At 46.6% G+C, this 20,681-nt stretch overlaps 3 protein-coding genes across 3 annotated transcripts; all 3 read right to left on the bottom strand.

Annotated features, from left to right (window-relative positions):
* Positions 1-1,078: 1,078 nt before the first annotated feature.
* On the bottom strand, positions 1,079-1,755 carry LOC112900186 (14 kDa proline-rich protein DC2.15-like). Its single transcript, XM_025968963.1, has one exon. It carries the CDS (start codon positions 1,674-1,676, stop codon positions 1,281-1,283), a length of 396 nt encoding a protein of 131 aa, XP_025824748.1. The 5' UTR covers positions 1,677-1,755; the 3' UTR covers positions 1,079-1,280.
* Positions 1,756-7,293: 5,538 nt separating this feature from the next.
* On the bottom strand, positions 7,294-14,667 carry LOC112900803. The gene is made up of 3 exons (XM_025969600.1): positions 14,196-14,667; positions 10,189-10,690; positions 7,294-7,947 (listed from the first exon to the last, which is right to left on the bottom strand). The coding sequence occupies exons 1-3, from the start codon at positions 14,588-14,590 to the stop codon at positions 7,546-7,548; spliced, it is 1,299 nt and encodes a 432-aa protein (XP_025825385.1). The 5' UTR covers positions 14,591-14,667; the 3' UTR covers positions 7,294-7,545.
* A 2,517-nt stretch (positions 14,668-17,184) lies between these two features.
* Positions 17,185-20,634, bottom strand: LOC112901594 (vesicle-associated protein 1-3-like). The gene is made up of 9 exons (XM_025970541.1): positions 20,030-20,634; positions 19,237-19,843; positions 19,086-19,156; positions 18,910-18,991; positions 18,711-18,826; positions 18,464-18,625; positions 18,294-18,338; positions 17,972-18,049; positions 17,185-17,547 (listed from the first exon to the last, which is right to left on the bottom strand). Exons 2-9 carry the CDS (start codon positions 19,283-19,285, stop codon positions 17,434-17,436), a joined length of 717 nt encoding a protein of 238 aa, XP_025826326.1. The 5' UTR covers positions 19,286-19,843; positions 20,030-20,634; the 3' UTR covers positions 17,185-17,433.
* Between the last annotated feature and the right edge of the window lie 47 nt (positions 20,635-20,681).

Genomic DNA, 20,681 nt, shown 5'->3' with positions numbered 1-20,681 from the left:
AAGATAGGATCCATTTGATATATCTTTTTATGTATCTTAAAAACTTCAACAAGTTGATCATTAATATCCTAATGAATGAAAAATGCTACCTAAATAATATGAAAAATTTTATACTAGGCTTGAGAAATCACTTCCAATATCTCAAAGATATTGAAGATACTCACTACTGCAATAGAATACTCCCTCCGTTCCAAAAAATAAGTCATTCTAGGATTCAAAATTTATCCTAGAAAATAATTCACTTTACGCAATTTAGAAAGTGCATGTGCTTGTAAGAATCAACTATTTCTAAATATGGGTAATAAATTGGGACAAACATGATCATTTTACCTTCTTGTTAATTTGTCCTGAAATTTCTAGAATGGCTAGTATTTTGGGACGGAGGGAGTACCTCATCACCAGTTGCCACGTGAAGTTTCTCTAACACACTTATCACTATGCTTCATATTTAATTAAAGTCAGTGATAATTGTCATAAAATTTGATCTTTTTTGGCTGAAATGATCAGTTTATTTTGAAGCCTCAAGTTGTGTGATATTGTTTGTGCAAAATATACACGCGAGTGGTTGGCCGTAGTCAAACCCCCGACTCTGCCCTTTGCATGAAGTCTTCTTACCACCTTACTTATCACCGATTGCTACTGACGATGTATACATTTTCCTTCGATCCTTTTATTGAAAAATTTAAACAAATGTTCAGGAATCTAAATGCCTTTAAATAAAAAATGTCAACTAAAAATTGTAAATTTCATTGAGAGCTAGAACTTTTTATCTAATTTTTTGTCTCCATCCCTGAATTTGTTTGAAAATGTTGACAATTTTGGAAGACAAACTGGATGAATCTACACTTGCTATCACTATTATTTTTTTTCAAATGGCATATTATTATTAGTTTGTGTTTAGAATTCAACTAGCAATAATGTGTTATCAACGTTGGTTTTATATGGATCAGCGCAATCAGATGTTTGGCATTGGTATTTCAATAGTAGTGCTCAGTTGGCTCATCAAATTTCTACACGCTATTAACACAAATGCGCACAAAAATGAGAAATATCCGTAGCTCGAAAGCAGCACAGCACAAGTAGCAAAGAAATTTTATTCATACAGGCAAATTGCCAGATACAAATGAATCACCCAAAGAGTTCAGGGACGCGTCCACGCAAGGACCTGAATAACAGGAAACACGGTGATGCAAAAGCTGATCAAACCAGCTACACACATACGTACTTTGCCTCTATGCAATGCATGCATGCATGCAACTAGCTTCTGTAGTTCGGTTTGCTTAGAGGCACTTGAATCCGGTGGGCACGGTCTTGCCGCAGTGGTTGAGGATGAGGCTGAGGTCAATGGGCAGGTTCAGGTTGATGCCGAGGATGTTGCCCTTGATGGCGGTGCACAGGCACACGGCGGCCTCGAGGTCGACGAGCCCCTCCAGCAGCGGGCAGCATGGCTCCGTGGGCGGCACGCCCACCTTGGCCTTGATCAGGCCCAGCACGTTGGCGCACACGCCCAGCTTCAGCGCGTCGCGGGGGCACTTGCCGAACGAGGCCGGCGTTGGGGTCGGCGTGGATGGGGTGGACGGGGTCGGCGTGGGGCAGTTGCCACCGCAGGCGCTGGCCATGGCGAACACGACCATGTTGACGGCGAGGAACAGCGCGATCGAGGCCTTGCCCGCCATGGCTACACACACTAGCAGTCGCTTGACCACAAGCACGAAGCAGAGTGATTAAGCTGGTTGGCCTTAATAACTCGATTGCTAAGCGCCTGTGATGGTTTGGGATGGTGCTTGGGTGTGGTATTTATAGGGGCAGAGGTTGGTGCAGCGATCACTGAATTATTAGAGCTAGCGTTAGCGCTCCCGTGAGCATGGACCGAGACATGCATGTGAGGGTGAGACGATGGGGTGATCTGGCTTTGTTTCAGGAAAACCTCGATGCCTTGCCTGGAATTTGGTATAGTGTGGAGTAGCGCACTAGCAACCAAGATTGCTGCGCTGATGGATACATGTTGACGTTTGTTCTCGCTTGATGGCTGACCATAGTTTAATTTGGCATCTTGGCGTTAGGGTTGGCCGCTCTATATGCTGTGACATGCACAAAGACCACCAGTATGGACTTAAGGTTTAAGAATGTTATATGGTGATGATTGATGAGGGAGGGCAGCAGTCGTGTGCATCATGCGAGGCAGGACGTGGATGTCCAGGCTGCTTCAAGTTCTAACAGTGCTCAGTGAAGGTACCAGTGTTTTTTTTTCCTAGCTAGAAAAAAAAAGAACGGCAAGAGACCAAATTAGCTTTCTTTTCACAAATCTGGATAATCCTTGTGGTCACAGAAACTGCAATCCTCTTGCTGATTTTCCAAACTAATGCACTATATAATGTGGAGCTCGAGAACAAAGATATGCATCGGCTCTTTGTACTAAAAGCTGCCTACTGAAACTTGATGAATTTTAGTGAATTCTTAGAAGAAACAACATATGTTGAGCTGCACGTTGTCCACTTAGATTCAATTCTCTCCGACTTAGCTTGAGTGCTCATACTTTCGACTAATTATTCTTTCACTGATTGCGTATGTGCATTCCTAGGGGCAGAGAACTTGGCACTGGATGTCTGTGTTTGTATAGGGTATTTTGTTTCGAAAGAAAATAATGTGTGTATAGGAATGAATATGTTAGTCACTTTCTGCACAAACTGATGATTCAGACGCATGTGCTGCACACGCTACTAATTTTGCAAAGGCCTAGGTGGGTGAAGGTGGTAGGTGGACAAATATGCTAGTACAGGAACACTAGCCTTAGGTACCTTTGGTTGGGGTTTTGCACCTACTTTTACTTTTGCAAAAGCCAAAAACCAACCAAAGGGCATAAATGGTCTATGTGTTTTTGCCCAAAAAGCAGCTTTCACCCTAGTACAAATGCAAAATTACCCACCTACCACTGATTATGAAAAAAAACGGTTTGTTCTATCCACCTCCCGTCCCCATCCGCTCTAGCGGCCCCATCCCACCCCCACCCCCTCGTCCTGCCCCCCTCCCCCCGCCTGGCCGCCGCCCCGGCCGCCGCGCTGCCCCGCCACGCCGCCGCCCCGCCCCACCCCGCCCGCCCCGACGCTGCCCGCCCCACGCTGCCCAGACGCCGCCCACCCCGGCCGCCGCCCCGACGCCGCTCGCCCCGCGCCGCCCGCCGCCGCCCGGCCCGGCTGCCGCCCAGACGCCGCCATCTATAAGTGGCACGGCACAAATACAAGAAGATGGGAGTGAAGAGGTAGAGAATGAGGATACCATGAATACCATTCGTAACAAGATCGCTGATAATTTAATTAGTGCGAGAGGAGGATAGTTATGTTGACCATTTATGTAGACTGTATGGATGAAAAATTTAGAAAATTTAATTTTTTCTTTTCAAAAAGATACATTTACATGCGAAATAGTGAACATATTATGTTTGTACGAGTATTTTGGTATGTAGAGAGTCCCACAAATCTTCAAGAGTATTACAGTTATTTCACCCACAGCGCACAGTTTCTCACGACTCACAGCTGCTCTAACTAAACGGTCTTCTGCTTTTTCCACAGCAGCTTTTTCACAGCAGCTTTTCCACAGCCCACAGCTCACAGCAGCTTTTCCAAAAGCCACGGGCCAACCAAACATACCCTTACCCCCCTACTCGTTGTGCGGTCGACGCGCTGCCCGTGCACGTGGGGCCGGTGGGCCACGCATGATGGCTACCTCGTGTTGTCTCTGCCCTTCCCGGCTCCACTTTCACCTTCTCTTTTCTAACTTTTATGTGTTCTAATTTTTATCTTCAACTTTTTTGTTTCTTTAACTTTTGTCTTGAAATTTTGTGTCAAAACATTTATATCCAATTTCTCCATCTCAGATCTTTTGCTTAAACTTTTTTAGCTCCTAAATTTTACTTGTACAAAAATTTTGCACGACGACTTTTATTTCCAAAATTTATCAATCTCAAAACATTTATCTCCAATTTTTTTCTCTTTTCCTTTTTCATTTTCTTCTTCCTTGCCTAGTCCCAGCCAGTGACTAAGTTTATTCTCGAAATTTATCTTCCAAACTAGGTATTAATTTTTTACTTCTAATTTTTTATTCTCCAAAAGTTATTTTTAAAATCTTTATCTCCCAAGTTTGATCTTAAGTTTTTGCTTCCAAATTTTTTGCTTCTAAATTTCTGTTCCTAAAATTTTTCTCCCAAATTTTGTTCTTAAGTTTTGTTTTCCAAATTTTTTCTCTTGAAATTTTTGTTCCAGACCTTTTTAAAAAATTTCACCAAAAGGTTGTTTTTTTTGCCATTTTTTTCTTACCTTTTATATAACTTTTCTCTTTTCTACAATTTTGATCTTTGTGATTTGGCCAAACTCTGTGTTTATAAATATTTGTATCTAATTTTTGTGTGTATAGTTTCTTATCAAAAGAGAAAAAAGGAAAAGGATACATGAAAATAATACGGGTGTTGGAAAAAAAATACAAATGCGCTTGGTGAGCACGTGTGGCCGGTGATTAGCTGCTGGCAGCTTGGCGCTGGAAATTACGATGAGCTAATTTAGTTTGTGTTAGATAATTAGCCAAATTTTGGCATATTTTAATTCTGAATATTACTAGCAAATTCATGACGCAAATTAGTGATCTTGTGTTGACAAAACATGTACTTGTGTTCATGTTAATTTCACCAAATAATAAGAGCAAAAGGATAGATCAGAGAATGTTTGGAAATACCTCGAGGCGGGACCGGTGCCAGAGACATCAGTTGCGTCATTCCTAGTACTGGATATTGTGTCAGTACGGGTTGTTGAAAGGACCTCAAGATACCTAGAGGGGGGTGAATAGACTAATCTGAAATTTAAAAACACTTCGAACACGGTTAGTAATACAGATGTCCGGATACTCCGGATATCGAGTCCGGAGTTTTTGAAGATAATGTCCGGACTATCCGGGTATGAAACAAGCTACACAAAAATAAAGATAATGATGCTGTAAATTAGATCCAGTAAATTTAGAGAGACTAGTGGTACCCTTGGAGTGTTTCTCACCAGTTGTCTTACTCCAGAGACTTGTGTAATAGTAGATTGTCCTCAAATCCTAGAAAGTTAGTCTCACAAGCAAACAACCACAAAGACAAGCTAGAATTGTAAGAGTGAGACAGAATTTGTTTCCCGAAGTTCACTCCCAAAGGAGCTACGTCTCCGTTGAGGAAGGATTCAAGAGACGGTGCTCAAGAACCCCTATGCTCCTCTCCCAAGGGTGAGACCAACGCTCAAACCTAAGGTCGCTTACTATAAATTCCTCGGAGAGGAATGATGGTTACAAACTTGCTGTGATGCTCACAGGAGAGGAATGATGATTACAAACTTGCTGTGATGCTCACAACTCAATTTCGCATTCACAAGCGACACCTAGCCGTCTAGGAGCTTGAAGCTCCAAGAGTAACAAACTAGAATCCACCGGCTAGACTTGGATGATGTGCTCAAGAGATGGAATCGAGGCTTACTTGCACAAATCTTAGCTCTTGCAACAATCTCACTTGAATCCCCTAAGAAGATCACTCAAGAATGAAGTAAATGGGAAGTGAGAGGGCTCTCTTTTGCTTGTAGGCAGTTCTGGTCGAAAATGAGCAAGAGGGGGAGTGAGAGAGGGGGGTACGAGATATTTATACCTCTCTCACAGAAAAACTAGCCGTTGGCAAAGGGTACTCGGATACTCCGGGTATACGTCCGGATACTCAGGACATTTGGGTCCGAAGACTCCGGACCAGAGAGTTTTGCGGACAGGTAACAGTAACTCGGAGACTCCAGGTATACGTCCGGATACTCCGGACTCACTGTCCGGACATTCCAGACTGGAACCCGGACACTCCGGGTTAGACAGTGAATTTCACAAAAAGTCCCTTTTTTTAATGGTAGGATTGTTTCTCATGGTTTTTCTAGGTTCTCTTGAGCACAACTGCCACATCCACGCTTGTGGATCAAAATTCCTCTTGATAGAACGGCGTTACTATACTCAATTTCAAAAATAAAATCTAGTCTTTTAGTACACTTGAGAACACCGCTTTTCATATCCTTTTTGAGGGTTCATGCTTCATTATATGCTTTGCTCAGTTGCACACATGCTTAATAACACGATTAAATATACATGTGCTTTGTCATCTATCACCAAAATCCACTAAGGGGCCTAGATATCTTTCAGTTGTTTGATGTAGTCGAACTGAGTCGATGTAGTGCAGAGGGCCGTCTGGAAGTAGTCGGGACGACCTTGGTGTTCACTTGAGGAACACAGCTACAACGGCCGTCTGGAGGTAGTCGTACAGCTCGAGGATAAATTAGTTGTTTAGCTCGAGGATGTAATTGATTGGGAGGCTACATCTTGAGGAAGTAGTTGCACAACTTAAGGAAATAGTTATACAGCTTGAAGGAGAAGTAGTCGAATGGGAGCAGGCGAGCAGTCGCGTGAAGACGCTCTAAAAAACCTAATTGCCCGCTATCATGTTCAAGACCTTCAGTGTGCAGAGTTTCGAAGGCCTGCTCTCGCCAGAACTGTGCGCGCAGTTTCATCAATGAGGGTGCTAACAGCGGACAAATAGAGGGAGAAATAGATAGGTCTCAACAAGAGATCTCAATAAGAGAAGGCTGTCTCCTTATATAGGTGATTAAAGATAAGAAGCAGAGGATCCTAGACACAATAATGTTTATCAAATTGGCTATTAACTAGCCATATAATTCTCTATTTTAATTACTAATTATAACCCAGCCATTACTCTCCTCAATTATTCCCAAGATATTAATCATCTTTTAACTCCCCAACATTAACTCGTGGACCTTATATTCCAATACTTTGCTGGTGTCCGTGAAGGGGAACGGAGGGCACATGGACAGTACTTACTATCAGGAAACCGACCGTTCGAAGCGTTCTGTACGGTCGCCCGTAAATTAGATTACCCCGTCTTATTGCGAGGAATATCTAACTCTTGATTGAGTTATTCTAAATTTCTACGAAATTCATGTGGGGCTATTCATGTTATTACTTTTATTTCCCAAATTGGCCCTTATTCCCTATTCACCGAGATGTACAATAGCATGCTTCAAATTCATGTCCATTTTTTTCAAATATGTTAGGTTTCAGCGATTATAGCATGATTGCAAAATAGTGGTATACACGTACTGTGGTCATTATTTCTCATAACTTCTTTCCCCTACATATATAATACTCTTATTTTATTTTTGTAATGGCGATTCCAAACAAATAATCAAAGAACTAAATTCAAAAGCTCTTCAACGCACTCACAGAACGGACACAAAATATGGGAAACAAATTTTATTCATACAATCCAGTTGCAAATGTAAATGAACAATAATCCACATAGCTCAGAGGGACATGCCAGAATAAATAAAACAACGGAACAACAGAAGCAAATCGAACGCGGTTACATTACATTCGTGCGCACGTCCTTCGCCTCTGCACAATGCATGCAAGCTTCCGATAGCTAGCACTTACAGCACATAGCAAACCAAACCACGATGGATGCATGTAGCGTCTAGCAGCTTAGAGGCACTTGAACCCGGTGGGCACGGTCTTGCCGCAGTAGTTGAGGATGAGGCTGAGGTCGATGGGCAGGTTGAGGTTGATGCCGAGGATGTTGCCCTTGATGGCGGTGCACAGGCACACGGCGGCCTCGAGGTCGACGAGCCCCTCCAGCAGCGGGCAGCAGGGCTCCGCGGGCGGCACGCCCACCTTGGCCTTGATCAGGTTCAACACGTTGGCGCACACGCCCAGCTTCAGCGCGTCGCGAGGGCACTTGCCGAACGAGGCCGGCGTCGGCGTCGGCGTGGATGGGGTGGACGGGGTCGGCGAGGGGCAGTTGCCACCGCAGGCGCTGGCCATGGCGAACACGACCAGGATGACGGCGAGGAACAGAGCGACGGAGGCCTTTCCTGCCATTTTGCTATGCGGAAATTACTGGACCACACGCACAAATTAAAGCATAAATTACTCGATTATTATTGCTAAGTGCTTGTGATGGTCTATGGCGTCGCCTGGCCGCGGAATTTATAGGAGGAAGACGGGCGCGGTGGCTACTAGTTGGCGGTGTATTAAGGTTCCCGTGAGCATGTATGCATGTGCAGGTGTTAGATGGGTGATCGGATTTGTTTCGCAATGTTTGGGTGGTAGTCCGGAAATAAGTTATAATGTTGTTGAACGGTACTAGTGACCAAGAATTTCCAAGATTGCTACATTGATTGATGCATGTTGACGTTTGTTCTCGCTTGATGGTGGATCATAGTATAGTGTAGCAACTTGGCATATTGGAATACTAAAAAACCTGGCATATTGGTTGGTTGGTTGTCCTGAACCTTGTAACTTCTTCAAACAATCAAACACCTAAGAATGGGTTTACGAATGTTGTACTGAATTATTGATCAGGGAGGACGCTCAATTACTTGTTGTGGTGCTTGATGGAGAGAACAAGAGTTTTTAGGTAAAATTTCTCTCATATACTGCATATCACTGTCTCTCTAGATGTGAACGGGTTCGCTCCCATGCCACAATTTTTTAGGGGACTTCTCTCAAAGCACTATGTACGAACACCTTCTCCATCTAGCACTACTGCACTAAACAGTTTGATTTGGAACCAATGGTCCTGATCACGCACTGATCAGCTCCCTGTTAACGTGCTCACTCCGGTGACTCCAACGCCCCCTAGCGGCTAGCTAGTGACCAGCGAAGGTGGTGCAGCTTCACAGAAGAAACCCTCCCCTCTCCCAGTTGTGGTGCTTGCCTGCTTGGCCTTGGAGCAGCATCAAAAGAACCATGGCGCACCAGCTAGGCTAGTTCCAATATTGTATCAGACCAATTAAATGAGTAGTCGCATATAGGATATGTTGATAATGACATGGTATATAGCCTGGGTACAAAATCCAACTCGTTGAAAACTAAACAATACTAGCATCACAATTCATGTTCGCAATCACATATGTAACAATTACTAACTTTTCTGTAGGACCTAAAGAATAACCAATTTCAGCTCTCCTGCCGGTTATTTTTCAAAAAAAATAAAGAATAACCAATTTTACTATGCATCCAGGTAGTTGTATCTTTCATAGTTTCGTTGACTCCAAAAGTCTACGCTGATGAGAGAAGTGTTAGATTTAATTGGGTATTATGGTAACTCAATTCAATTAAATCAAAATAAATCACAAGGTTAATTTAATTGCTAGGAGTCATTTGTGCATTAATCCCAAATGGGAAATTAAGAGGAAATAAACTAAATTAAAATGTGAATCATTTGTGCACTTATGAATAAGTTGGAAATGGAAAAGAGGAGTGCCGCGCACCCTGCATCACATGTAATCTAGACCATACTGTTTGGGATGTTACTGACTGCCGATGGTCGAGCTGCAGTGTATGTAATCAGGTATTCATGTCCCTACTGTTTGGACTAGAAAATGAGATGGATATGGCTGTTAGCGTTGTAGAACATTGCATGTTAAGTTGTGTAGTACCATTATGTCAAAATTTATCTATACATTTTTAGATTAAGTTGGTTAGAGAATTTCTAATAACTCTAACAAAATTAGGTTAACGCAATTATATGTAAAACTTCCCTCTTGTATATACTCCCTCAGGCCTTGGACGTGGTCACGCGGAATAGAAATATACTATAAATTTTTTATTTAAATTGCGCTAGGTAGGATTATTCCAATCAAATACCTCTATCCGCAAAAAAAAACTCTACACCATGTTAATATCATTTACCGACGAGTTCACCCGAAACGCTAACCTAATAGGAAAATAATACTGAAAATTAAGTTTAGATATTATTATCCATTTTCAACAAAAATGAAAGTGTTCAGAACTTCCCTAAGTAGCGAGCGTTCAGACAACAGAATTTCTGAAAACAAAAGTGAGCAAAGGAGACTGCTGCAGCTGTAACGCAGCAAGGAAAAAAAATAGCAGACTAAGGAAACAAAATTTTATTCATATAACAAGTGGATTGCCGAATACAAAAGAATAATCCAAGTGGTTTAGGGACTAGTCCATGTAAGGACTTGCACAGGAATCGCCGAAAAGCGAAAGCTGGTCAAACCGGTTACATGCGTACATAGCAACCGATAAGCCTGCACTAAAAAAAACAGATAAGCAAAAGAATGTTGGCATGGTCGGCTCATGCATCCATCATTTAGCTTAGAGGCACTTGAATCCAGTGGGCACGGTCTTGCCGCAGTGGTTGAGGATGAGGCTGAGGTCGATGGGCAGGTTCAGGTTGATGCCGAGGATGTTGCCCTTGATGGCGGTGCAGAGGCACAAGGCGGCCTCAAGGTCGACGAGCCCTTCAAGCAGCGGGCAGCAGGGCTCCGTGGGCGGCACGCCGACCTTGGCCTTGATAAGGCCCAGCACGTTGGCGCACACGCCCAGCTTCAGCGCGTCGCGGGGGCACTTGCCGAACGAGGCCGGCGTCGGGGTCGGTGTCGACGGGGTCGACGGGGTCGACGGCGGCGGGGGGCAGTTGGCGCGGGTGGCACTGGCCACGGCGAACACGACCAGGTTGACGGCCAGGAACAGCGCGACCGAGGCCTTGCCTGCCATTGCTACGCAGCAACAGTTACTCGACCACAAGCTCGAAACAGAGTGATTAAGCCTGGGACTTAATGACTCGATTGCTAACCGCCTGTGATGGTTTGCGGTGGCGCTGGTGTTGCATTTATAGGAGAAAGATGGGTGCAATACTGATTAGTTTTTGGGGCGTTAGCATTCCCGTGAGCATGGTTGCATGTGCGGGTGATGAGATGGGTGATCTGCATTTGATTTACAAATATTTGGGGGTGGTGCTCCAGAAAGAGGTTCCAGTGTGGAACAGCACTAGTGGCCGAGATTGCTTCATTGGCGATGCATGTTAACGTTTGTTCTCTCTTCATCTCTTGATGGGTAGTCATAGTTTAGTTGAGCAACTTGGCTTATGAGTTGGCTGCTTTTGTACCTTGTAACATGCTCGAATGCCAAGCAAAATTGGTTTTACAAATTAGAATGTACTCCTGTACCTGTACTGAACTGCACCGGTTGCAAGGACAGCAGAGGTACCATGATAACGGACGCCCAAGTTGCCTGAAGTGGTTCCTGCTGTACTTAACGAATGGGTCAGCATCTATTACGTTCAGTTTTGGGCATGTAAATTCAGAGGCCTGAATTTGCTTGGAAAGCATACCAACAACAACAATGGGTTGCCATTCTTCTATAGCAACTCTTTGCGTTAAGTTTTGCTGTTTCAGTTCGCATGTCCTACTGGTTATTCTATAAAATATGGGACGTGCTAGCCTTCATATGCCTGTTCTTTTGTCTTTCTAGGGAACCAATATGAGACGTCTGATCAATATCTGACCATTCAGCTTCTTTCTTCTTCCTCAGGCAGATCTGAAGAGCTATTTCTTCCTCCGACCCGCCTGCTTGCTACTGCCAGCGGCTCTGCCGCCACCAAAGATACAACCCACACACCCCCCCCCACCCCCGCCCCCACCACCACCACCACCACTGCACGACCCATGGTTGTGTTCCCCATTGCCGGCCGGCACCGTCCATTGCCGGCCCCCCACCTCCCATGCACTGATGATGCACTCGTCGCCTGCCTTCTCCACCTTGCCGTAAATATTTTTGCTACATAGTGATCTCCACCTTGCCCAAACGCAGCCGGCGGATTGCAAATCAGCCGTTGGCCAGGATAGCCTCCTCGAAGCGCGCTGAGATCATACTCATGCAGAAGTTTGGTGAAGTACCACCACAGACTCAGCTGCTGCCGACGTCGAAGGCAGTCACAGAATACTTCGATGCTTCGCTTAGCAAGCCCCATCTCACTGCTGCGAAGGAATTGTTCCCTTCGTTGTGCTGTACGGGTAATCTGTTGCTCGGCGCCTAGGGGAGTTGGCTGTGGGTTACTGCTTAGCTGTTTCTTGTATCATGGTTAGTTGGTTGTTTTGGTTTCAGCGATATTACAGCCTCGTGTCAGCTTAGCGTGAGCATGTGATGCTCCGCGGTGTGTAACCAAACTCTAATTTCTTCTTCTTAGTACAAAGAAGCGTAGTTCTCCTACGTTTTCGAGAAAAAAATAATTTTCTATGTTATATAAAGTACCATAATATCAGTAAAAAGCGTATTTACTACTTAACCACATTTAAAGTGAATGAACTCGCAAACAATAGCTTGGTCCATGTAGCCGTGTCAATATGGAGCATTTCATACAACAAGTTAGATTACTGTCCAGATATAAAATAGCTAATTTTCACTAGTCGTTTGGTTCACAATGATTTTTCATAATATTTTTTTTCTAATAAATCATGATGTTCGATCGTCACTAAGATTATTTTGTAAAGATCTAGCCACACATACATTGCTAAAAAACAATTTTGGGCACATCTTATCCCTCCTTTCCAAAACAACATTCCCCATAATCACAAGCTAATGCCAGCAGAGCTATATTGGTCCAAGATATTGGCAATAGCGCTAGTAGCCGTGTTACTAGAATTTACAGTCCAGCGTAACGTTTGGGTGTACTGCGGTGGTGCCGACATAGCCTGCCGCTGAACGAGGTTGGGAACGATTGCTCACCCAATATATAGCGGCTCAGCTGAGCCTTGTATTGGCCATACAGTAGTCACTACTGGAATTCCCTAGTTTTCCTACAGTTTCTTCCGTTCCCTAGAAAAAGGGAAGATAGCATTCCCTAGCATGACATTTCAAAATTGTAGGACTGAGCGGCATGTCGGTTGTTGGCGTACTAGTGGAGCCACCTTCCACTGGCAGGTGGGTCATTGCGGGCCCGGGTGCTTGAGGACCAATCAAAACTCTGGCCATGATATGTGGGGTCACGGATGGTGATTGGAGTCCGACTGGGCACGTTCGAGTTCGAGCCGGACACAAACAAGAAGCGATCATATAACCAACAGCCCTCGGCACTTGGCGGCAGCACAATCGATCTTCTCGGAAGGCAAATTCTTGCGAGAAGAAGATGGCCAGGCAGCAGCGCAGTTCAACTCGCTCCATTCTCCTTTCCGACGAGTCGTCTCGCCTCCTGCTGCGAGTTCAGAGCTTCGCCAACGCGGGATCCACCGGGGCGACGAGCCCGACGGCGGCCGAGGTGACGGCGGCGGCGCCGAAGAAGGCGCAGAAGAAGGTGGCCACGGTCTTCCGGTGCCCGATCTGCAAGCGCGCCGAGAGCGTCGAGTGCCGGATCGACCCCAAGCGCAAGGTCGCCGAGGCCTCGTGCTGGGCCTGCGAGGCGAGCTACCACACCGCCGCGGACGCGCTGACTGAGCCCATCGACGTGTACTGCGAGTGGATCGACGAGCGTCGGAGCGCCAACGAGTTTGGCGGCGTCCGCGGGGACTACGACGGCGACGTCATGATGGCTGACGCATGAGAAGCTCAGAGCGTACTACGCCCCGCTGCGGATCGGATCGGAGTCGCTCCGCGAGCGCAAGATCCATCAGTGGAATCAGATGCGTTGCTAATCATCAAGCATGCTCTCGAGTGCTCAAACTATAAATTGCCTTCAGTCGGTGGAATTATTTGTGAGCTATTCCAAGAATTTTTTATAGCTGAATTTCATCACTTGTGAGGTTCAGCACATCACTAGAAACTGTAATAGGGTTATGCACACTATGGCTACCTACATATGGTCGTGTCGTATGTCCAGTTTGTGGGTTGGCGATCAGTGATTTAGCTGTGCACAAAAGTTAATAGGATTTGCTATTTATGTCATGATTGCGCTGACCAGAGATCGCTGGGGCCGATAAAAAATTGTACTCCTTCATTCTAAAATAAATATAGGTCGGGTTTTTTTAAAAAAATATAGATTGTTTTGGCAAATTTATGTGCATAGTTTTTTCTATGTATCTATTGTTCTAGATATATAGTAAAAATTATGCATCTAGATTTGCTAAAACAATCTGCATTTTGGAACGAAGAGAAGCTAAGAGCAAATAGGAAGAAATATAAACTTTATTCATACAAACAGATTGCCGGATACAAATAAAAGAATAACAATCCAAATAGTTCTGGGAGACGTCCATGCAAAGGACGAGCAACGCACCCAGGAAACACCGAAAAGAAAAGTGGTAAAACCGGCTACATGCGTATGAAAATCAAATTAAAGAACACGTCGGCATGCTCTGCTCATGCCAGACACGAACGCGACGGTCAGCGCTTAGAGGCACTTGAACCCGGTGGGCACGGTCTTGCCGCAGTGGTTGAGGATGAGGCTGAGGTCGATGGGCAGGTTCAGGTTGATGCCGAGGATGTTGCCCTTGATGGCGGTGCAGAGGCACACGGCGGCCTCGAGGTCGACAAGCCCCTCCAGCAGCGGGCAGCAGGGCTCCGTGGGAGGCACGCCGACCTTGGCCTTGATCAGGCCCAGCACGTTGGCGCACACGCCTAGCTTCAGCGCGTCGCGGGGGCACTTGCCGAACGAGGCCGGGGTTGGGGTCGGTGTCGAAGGGGTGGACGGCGTCGAAGGAGGGCAGTGGCCGCCGCAGGCGCTGGCCATGGCGAACACGACCATGTTGACGGCGAGGAACAGCGCGATCGAGGCCTTGCCTGCCATTTTCAGCTAATAATAGTAGCCTGACCACAAGCACAGAGCAGAGTGAGTGAGCTTCAAGAGGAGCTCTTGATCGATTGCTGAGTGCTTGTGATGGTTCGAGGCGGTGCTCGGGTGCGGTATTTATAGGAGAAGGAAGCAGCGACGCTGTGATCAATTAGTGAGCGTGCATGTGAGGTTGATGAGCAGGCCGCTGAAAAATTGAGGTGGCCCGTAAACATGTTAAAAAAACTCGGAGCAGCACTAGCGAACAAGATTGCTGCAGCGGTGGACGCATGTTTACGGTTGTTCCCGTCTGGCTGCTGCTGATTACTCTACTGGACGATCTTGGCGTTTAGGATGCTCGGTGTCTATACCTGGTAACATGCGCAAATGCCAAACACCACCGGTCTAAGAATGTTGTGATGGCGATCGATCGTTCATTCGCGATCGGGAATGAGAGCCAGCGCGGAATCGTAGACGCAAGCGGCAACGACCAGCTTGCTCGTAGTTTCCAAGCAGCTAACCACCCTGTTCTTTTGCGGCTCTTCGGTGGTTGGAAATGGAAGGAGAAGGGCTGAAAAGGGAGATACTTACTTTTCAGTCTACTGAAAACAGCCTCTCCCTTCATAGTGCTAAGCTGCCAGAGAGCCTTTCACGCCTCTTCATTCTCATCCCCATCCCCATCTCCGGTGGCTCTCTTGTTGCTGGATCCATCGTTGCCACTGCCACACCGCTTTGAGATAGTAGTCACTTCACTTGAACTGGAAGGGAGAGAAAAAAAAACTGTGTTCGCTGGGCAGGGCGACCTGCTGTGGGTGTTTGAGCCCAGTTATCCTGGGTTGGGCGGGACCATTACGACTACTTGAGCCCACCAGGCCGACTTCTCCAAAAACGTCTCGTTGAAATTTTTTCCCCTGGGCTGAAACCATCACTGGCCTGGACACCGGCCCGTGAAATCTGGGCTGAAACCCATCATCGTTCACCCTCTCTGAAAAAAAAAGAAAACGATGCGTCGTTCCGGTTCCCCGAAACATTCACACCGGATCTCGCGCTCTTGATGCCTCAGAGTTGCAGTTACTTCCCATCCAGAGATGTGTGCTACCGTGCCATCTCACCATTTCACAAGGCCCAAAGCGATCAATCAAATGAAATCAATCCCCGCACACACACCCGGACACCAGTGCCGTGCAGTTACCCAAGCAAGCAAGCAAGCGCGCCCACGTTCAGGCGAAGCGTCGGCCCAGTTGCCACCACTCCTCAAAACCTCACGCGCGGCCGCCCCAAAGCCACAAAGAAACCGCCCTCTGCCGCACGAGTGCTCGATCGCGGCTCTCCTGGCACACGCGCAGAAACCGGCAGCCAACGCCGTGCCCATGGACATGCCGCCGGCGACGCAGGGACGGCGCGCGAACACCGTGGTGGAGCGGAAGCTCGACGAGCTCTGCGCCTGCCTCGACGACGCGCTGTCGTCCAGGCGGCGGCGGGGCCCCGACGCGGTGGGGCGGCTCGTCGCGGAGATCAAGGCGAAGACCGACTTCCTCCGGTCGCTCCTGGCCGCCGAGGCGGAGTGCCAAGGCGGCGCGCGCACGGAGCACCTGGCCGAGGCCGAGGCGCGCTTTGCCGTCCTCGAGGCCACGTTCAACCAGTGGGCGCGGTGCGCAGCGGCTGCGCCTAAAGCAGAGGTGCAGGAGGTGGTGGGAGAGCCTGAGAAGGAGGCCGATGGCTGCGAGTCCTCGGGGTCCACGTGCTCGTGCACCGACTCTTGCCAGGAGGCGGTTGCTGGCGACGACGTCGAAGCACGCAACGAGGCGACGGCGGACGGCATTGCCGGCAAGGGCCACGACGCCGGGCGCGAGGCCGCGGGTACACGCGGGGAGACGGCGTCCGGTGCCGTCGCCAAGAAGCGCGAGGCCATGGGAACACTCGACGATGTGAAGCCGAAGGACGCCGCTGGCAAGAAGCGCGACGCCGGGAGCGAGGCCGCGGCGGAAACGAGGAGGAGGACCGTGCAGCGGCGCTGGTGGAGGCGCGGCGCCGCTTGGTGCGGTGCTGCCGGCGTGGTCGCGGTCGTCGCTGTCGGCTTGTCGGTGGAGCTGGCCGCGGTGGCCCATGACAATGTAAGTGTTTACGTTGTGCCGACGTAGGGTACCCGTACTACTAGATCATGGAAGCTTATTCACGCCGTTGTTCTCTTGCCTGCTGGTAATTTGTCACACCTGGATGTATCACATTATGGTTGATTCATAACTACATTGAGCATCCGGTTAAGTTCTGAAGGATAATTTCAGCACAAAAGATTGTATTAAGTTTCACCTGACGTATTGACACTGTAATTCATCTATCTGCATCGGAACGTCTCAGACAAATCAATGGGGTTCAGTCCTGCCCCGTTGCAAAGTTGAACCATGCCTATGCTTGCCTAAAAATCTTGCTCGGGAATTCTTTACTCTGAGCAAACATAACACCCTGTTTGGATGCAAAGTATTTTTGGAGTTTCTGAAAAATATAATGGATTTGCGAAAGACTTTGGTTTCGGAAAGCTATGGGTTGTTTGGATGCTATACAAATATAAACTTTTTTTAGCTTCTAAACAACTAGTATCCAAACAAGCCTTGTCAAGAAATCCTCTCAAAATCTATTCATAAAAAACTACCTTCAGAAAATACATTTGAATGCACAAATTAACTACAGGTTCCTGATGAACCCTTTCTGTTTCTAGAATAGTACTGCGTGTTATAGGGAGTGAAGCTATGATGAAATGTGAAACTACTAAGAGAAATTTGTATGGAGAACTCGACTTCGAGTCGGTGACAGTGTTGGTAGAAATGCAGATCCTACTTTTCTTTTTACAATTGTTATTTTGGCTAGACCTTGATTTCGTTCATCAAGTGTCCAATGAACACAGATGACATGAAGACGAACACTACAAACATCAGTGAGAATCCCTGTTGAGATGACCTTGTCTCCCCAAGCAGTTCCTGAAACAATAATGAATTTAAATGTTCACATACTTGACAGTAATATATATATCTAGACAATCCTTCAGAAAAAAAATTCAGAACATAGAGAAAATGTTACGTCATACAAAAGATATATCTGTCAGCGTTCAAAAGTTATCAAGCTTGCGTCGGGAGGTTGTTCATGCAATAATTCAAACGACATGCATGTGGGAACCAGAGTCGGTGTTAAAGCACGTCATTTTCTGTCTGCAAACTCGTACAGCGTGACCCAAGAAAACTTTTCCAGTTATGAGAAAAAACGTCAGGAAACTCTAACCAGATCGTCAATAGAAAGTAGCAATCAGAGGTTCTTCAATCAAGGTGAGTAATCGAATTGTTAGCTTTGTTCAGCAATGAACTTAGTTGCATATTCTTTCAATCTGGGTATTTGAAGGGATATTACCATTTCTTGCAGAACCTTCTGATTTTTGTCTACTCCATAGTCTCTCTCTCCAACCAGCTCCAATATTACAGAGGTACCCTGAACAGCCAAAATAAGGAAAAGAGAGTGAAGTAGTGAACTAATGGATAACAATGCCGCATTTCTCTCTCATTCTCTGTATTCCAATACAGTGAGTAGTACTTGATTAATTGGCAAAACAATGAGCAGATGTACGAATTCTTATTAATATCGAATCTGACAATGACATGGCACTGATTTCTCAAAGAAAAAAAATAATGACATGGTGCCATAATAAGTAATGCTATAGTGAGCACAGAGTTACCTCAGAACAAGGTTCTGATGCAGAAGCACCTATACATCTATCCGCCTGAAAAATCAAATGAAAAAAATCCTTACATTATTATGTTTTTTTTTTCATGTTGCAGCATCCTGAATACTTTTCTTGAATAGCCATCAGGCCACCAAAAGGACAATGTTAATGGCATTACTTACAACATCAAATGTAGATGAGGTCTTTACTCCAGAGACCACCTCTGACAGAGGAGATGAATCCTCTTCCTCTTCTTCCTCCGGAACTGGTGAGGGAGGATTAGCAGCAATATACACCACTCGCAACTTGAACTCCTCAATTAGCCTACCTGGTGCTTTAGTGAACTACAGATCGCAACGGTAATATTTCACTCAGGCACTAGAGAAACTGAAAACAATGAACTCTGGTGCTGGTGCTGCAAGAATGTACCAATTGAGGACCAAAGTCTTCCATCGTCGCTCTGTCCTGCACCACAACGCTTTGCACGAGGAACTTGTCCTTGCAGTGGTGGTCTGATAGCATCTCCATAGGTGCTTGCATAGTAACTTACATCGATGACAGAACTTCAATGACAATTCGAAGCAAATAAACCAATCAACCAATTGAACACACACTGTTCAAATAACACCTGTTACATTGCACGAGCCCCGTGGAAGCAGTATGCCGCAGCTGTGCCTGACCGAGTACTTCCTCGGGCTCGTTGTTTTCACCTACAGATTGGAACATCTAAACCAATCATTCTCCTTCCCAGTGCATCGCAGTAGCAGGCTAGCAGCACGGAACAATAAGGGCATGGAATTTCACCTTGAAGGCCACGAATTGATCGGTCCTGTTCGTCAGCTGCATGCAGCAAGATCGCTGCTTCTTCACCTCATCTTCTCATGGCAAAAGAAGCAAGATGGGAGCAATCAGCCTAGAAAAGCATCAACAAGCGATGGGTTCTTGAAGAACTTACAGGGGATCTTGAGCTCGGAAGGGTAGACCCGAAGCAGCGTACTGCTCATGGCGCTGAACGAAGAACAGGAAAGGAACAGTGGGAGCAAAAAGATTCGATCTTCTCCACCTTTGACTTGGCAAGAACACCAGTGAGCTGGAGGAAGCGAGAAGTGGTTGCTGTGGTTCCTGGCTCTGGAAGCAAAGTACACGATGACACGAACAAAGTGCAGTGATGATGATGACCTGGATTCGGTGGAGGGGCAGCTCGGGGAACGGAGGAATAATATGATACGGATTAGGACTTTGGAGTGGGGTTTAGTAACTAGTTTAGGAATCTTTCTAGCAGGTGCTCGATCGGTTCTGATGGACAGGGTTTGGGATTAGCTGGATGTAACCTTTTCGTTTTGGGGTTCTCCTTTCATGAATTCTTTGTGATATGGTGCTTTTCCAAGGCGATATTTTCAATGGTGCTCTGTAGCTGTAGGATGAAGCAATTTCTCTTGGGTCCGTCCTTTCTTTAATAAAGCCCATCAGGTAGTGGTTGTGCAATCAATAACCGGTGAGATATCAGCTTCAAAGCTTTTCCATCGAATCCAACTTCTTTTAGAAGTATGCTATGATCCAGACTGGACCAACAAAAAGTTGCGTCCTGTTAATACAACTGAATTTTGCCCATTGCCATGCAAAGGAGGTTTGAAAAAAAGAAATGCAGCAGATCTTTTCAGGCTTGAAGATGTATAAAAGGATCTCAAGTTCATATGTGTAGCACATCTAAAAGCTCAAATGGAGAATTGTAGAAGACGAGCACGGACCTGCCATAGGAGGAACTCGCAGCCCTCGTGAACTTGCAATTTTGCAGAAACAGGTGTTGCAGTGCCCACCCACGCAAAGAACCTCAAGGAGCTGATCCACGCCGGCACCGGCGAGGAGGGTACAGGATATGGCTACCGGTAGCCAGGGCACGAAGGAGACGCCGGGGGCCATGGCGCCGGCGAGACACTGGCCCCGGAGGGAAGAGGAAGATGAACCAGCGACCGTGCAGCGGGGTCGCATCCGGCGACTGTGCGGCATCCACCGTTGGTTCTGTCTCGTATCGTGTGATTCTGAGTTTCTGATTCGTTGATCCAACTGGTCCGGGCCCATGGAGCTGCGGATCTCAATTCTCAGCCCATCATGGTCACGTCTGGGGATCACCCTGAAATGGACCCACTTAGACAAGATTTCAGCCCAAAGTATGCGATGAATGATTCGCGCGCGGTCTCGCGTTGCGGATCAGATAAAGCCCGGCTTGACCTGGCCCATCCACCCAGCCAATTCACAGGGTTGTATAGCTGGGCTGGCCGTGCATTCGCTGTGACAGGCCCGGCCCAGCCGCCCAATCATTAGTGCCACCGTGATTACACACAAATCCAACTGGCGCTTCACGTGACCCACAATTATTAGCGGAACCACGAGTCCACGCCG

Source organism: Panicum hallii, chromosome 7 (genome assembly GCF_002211085.1).
Source record: "Panicum hallii strain FIL2 chromosome 7, PHallii_v3.1, whole genome shotgun sequence".
NCBI classification, from domain to species: Eukaryota; Viridiplantae; Streptophyta; class Magnoliopsida; order Poales; family Poaceae; genus Panicum; species Panicum hallii.
Note: the sequence above shows the minus strand (reverse complement) of the source record. Positions and strands in the feature narration are given on the sequence as shown.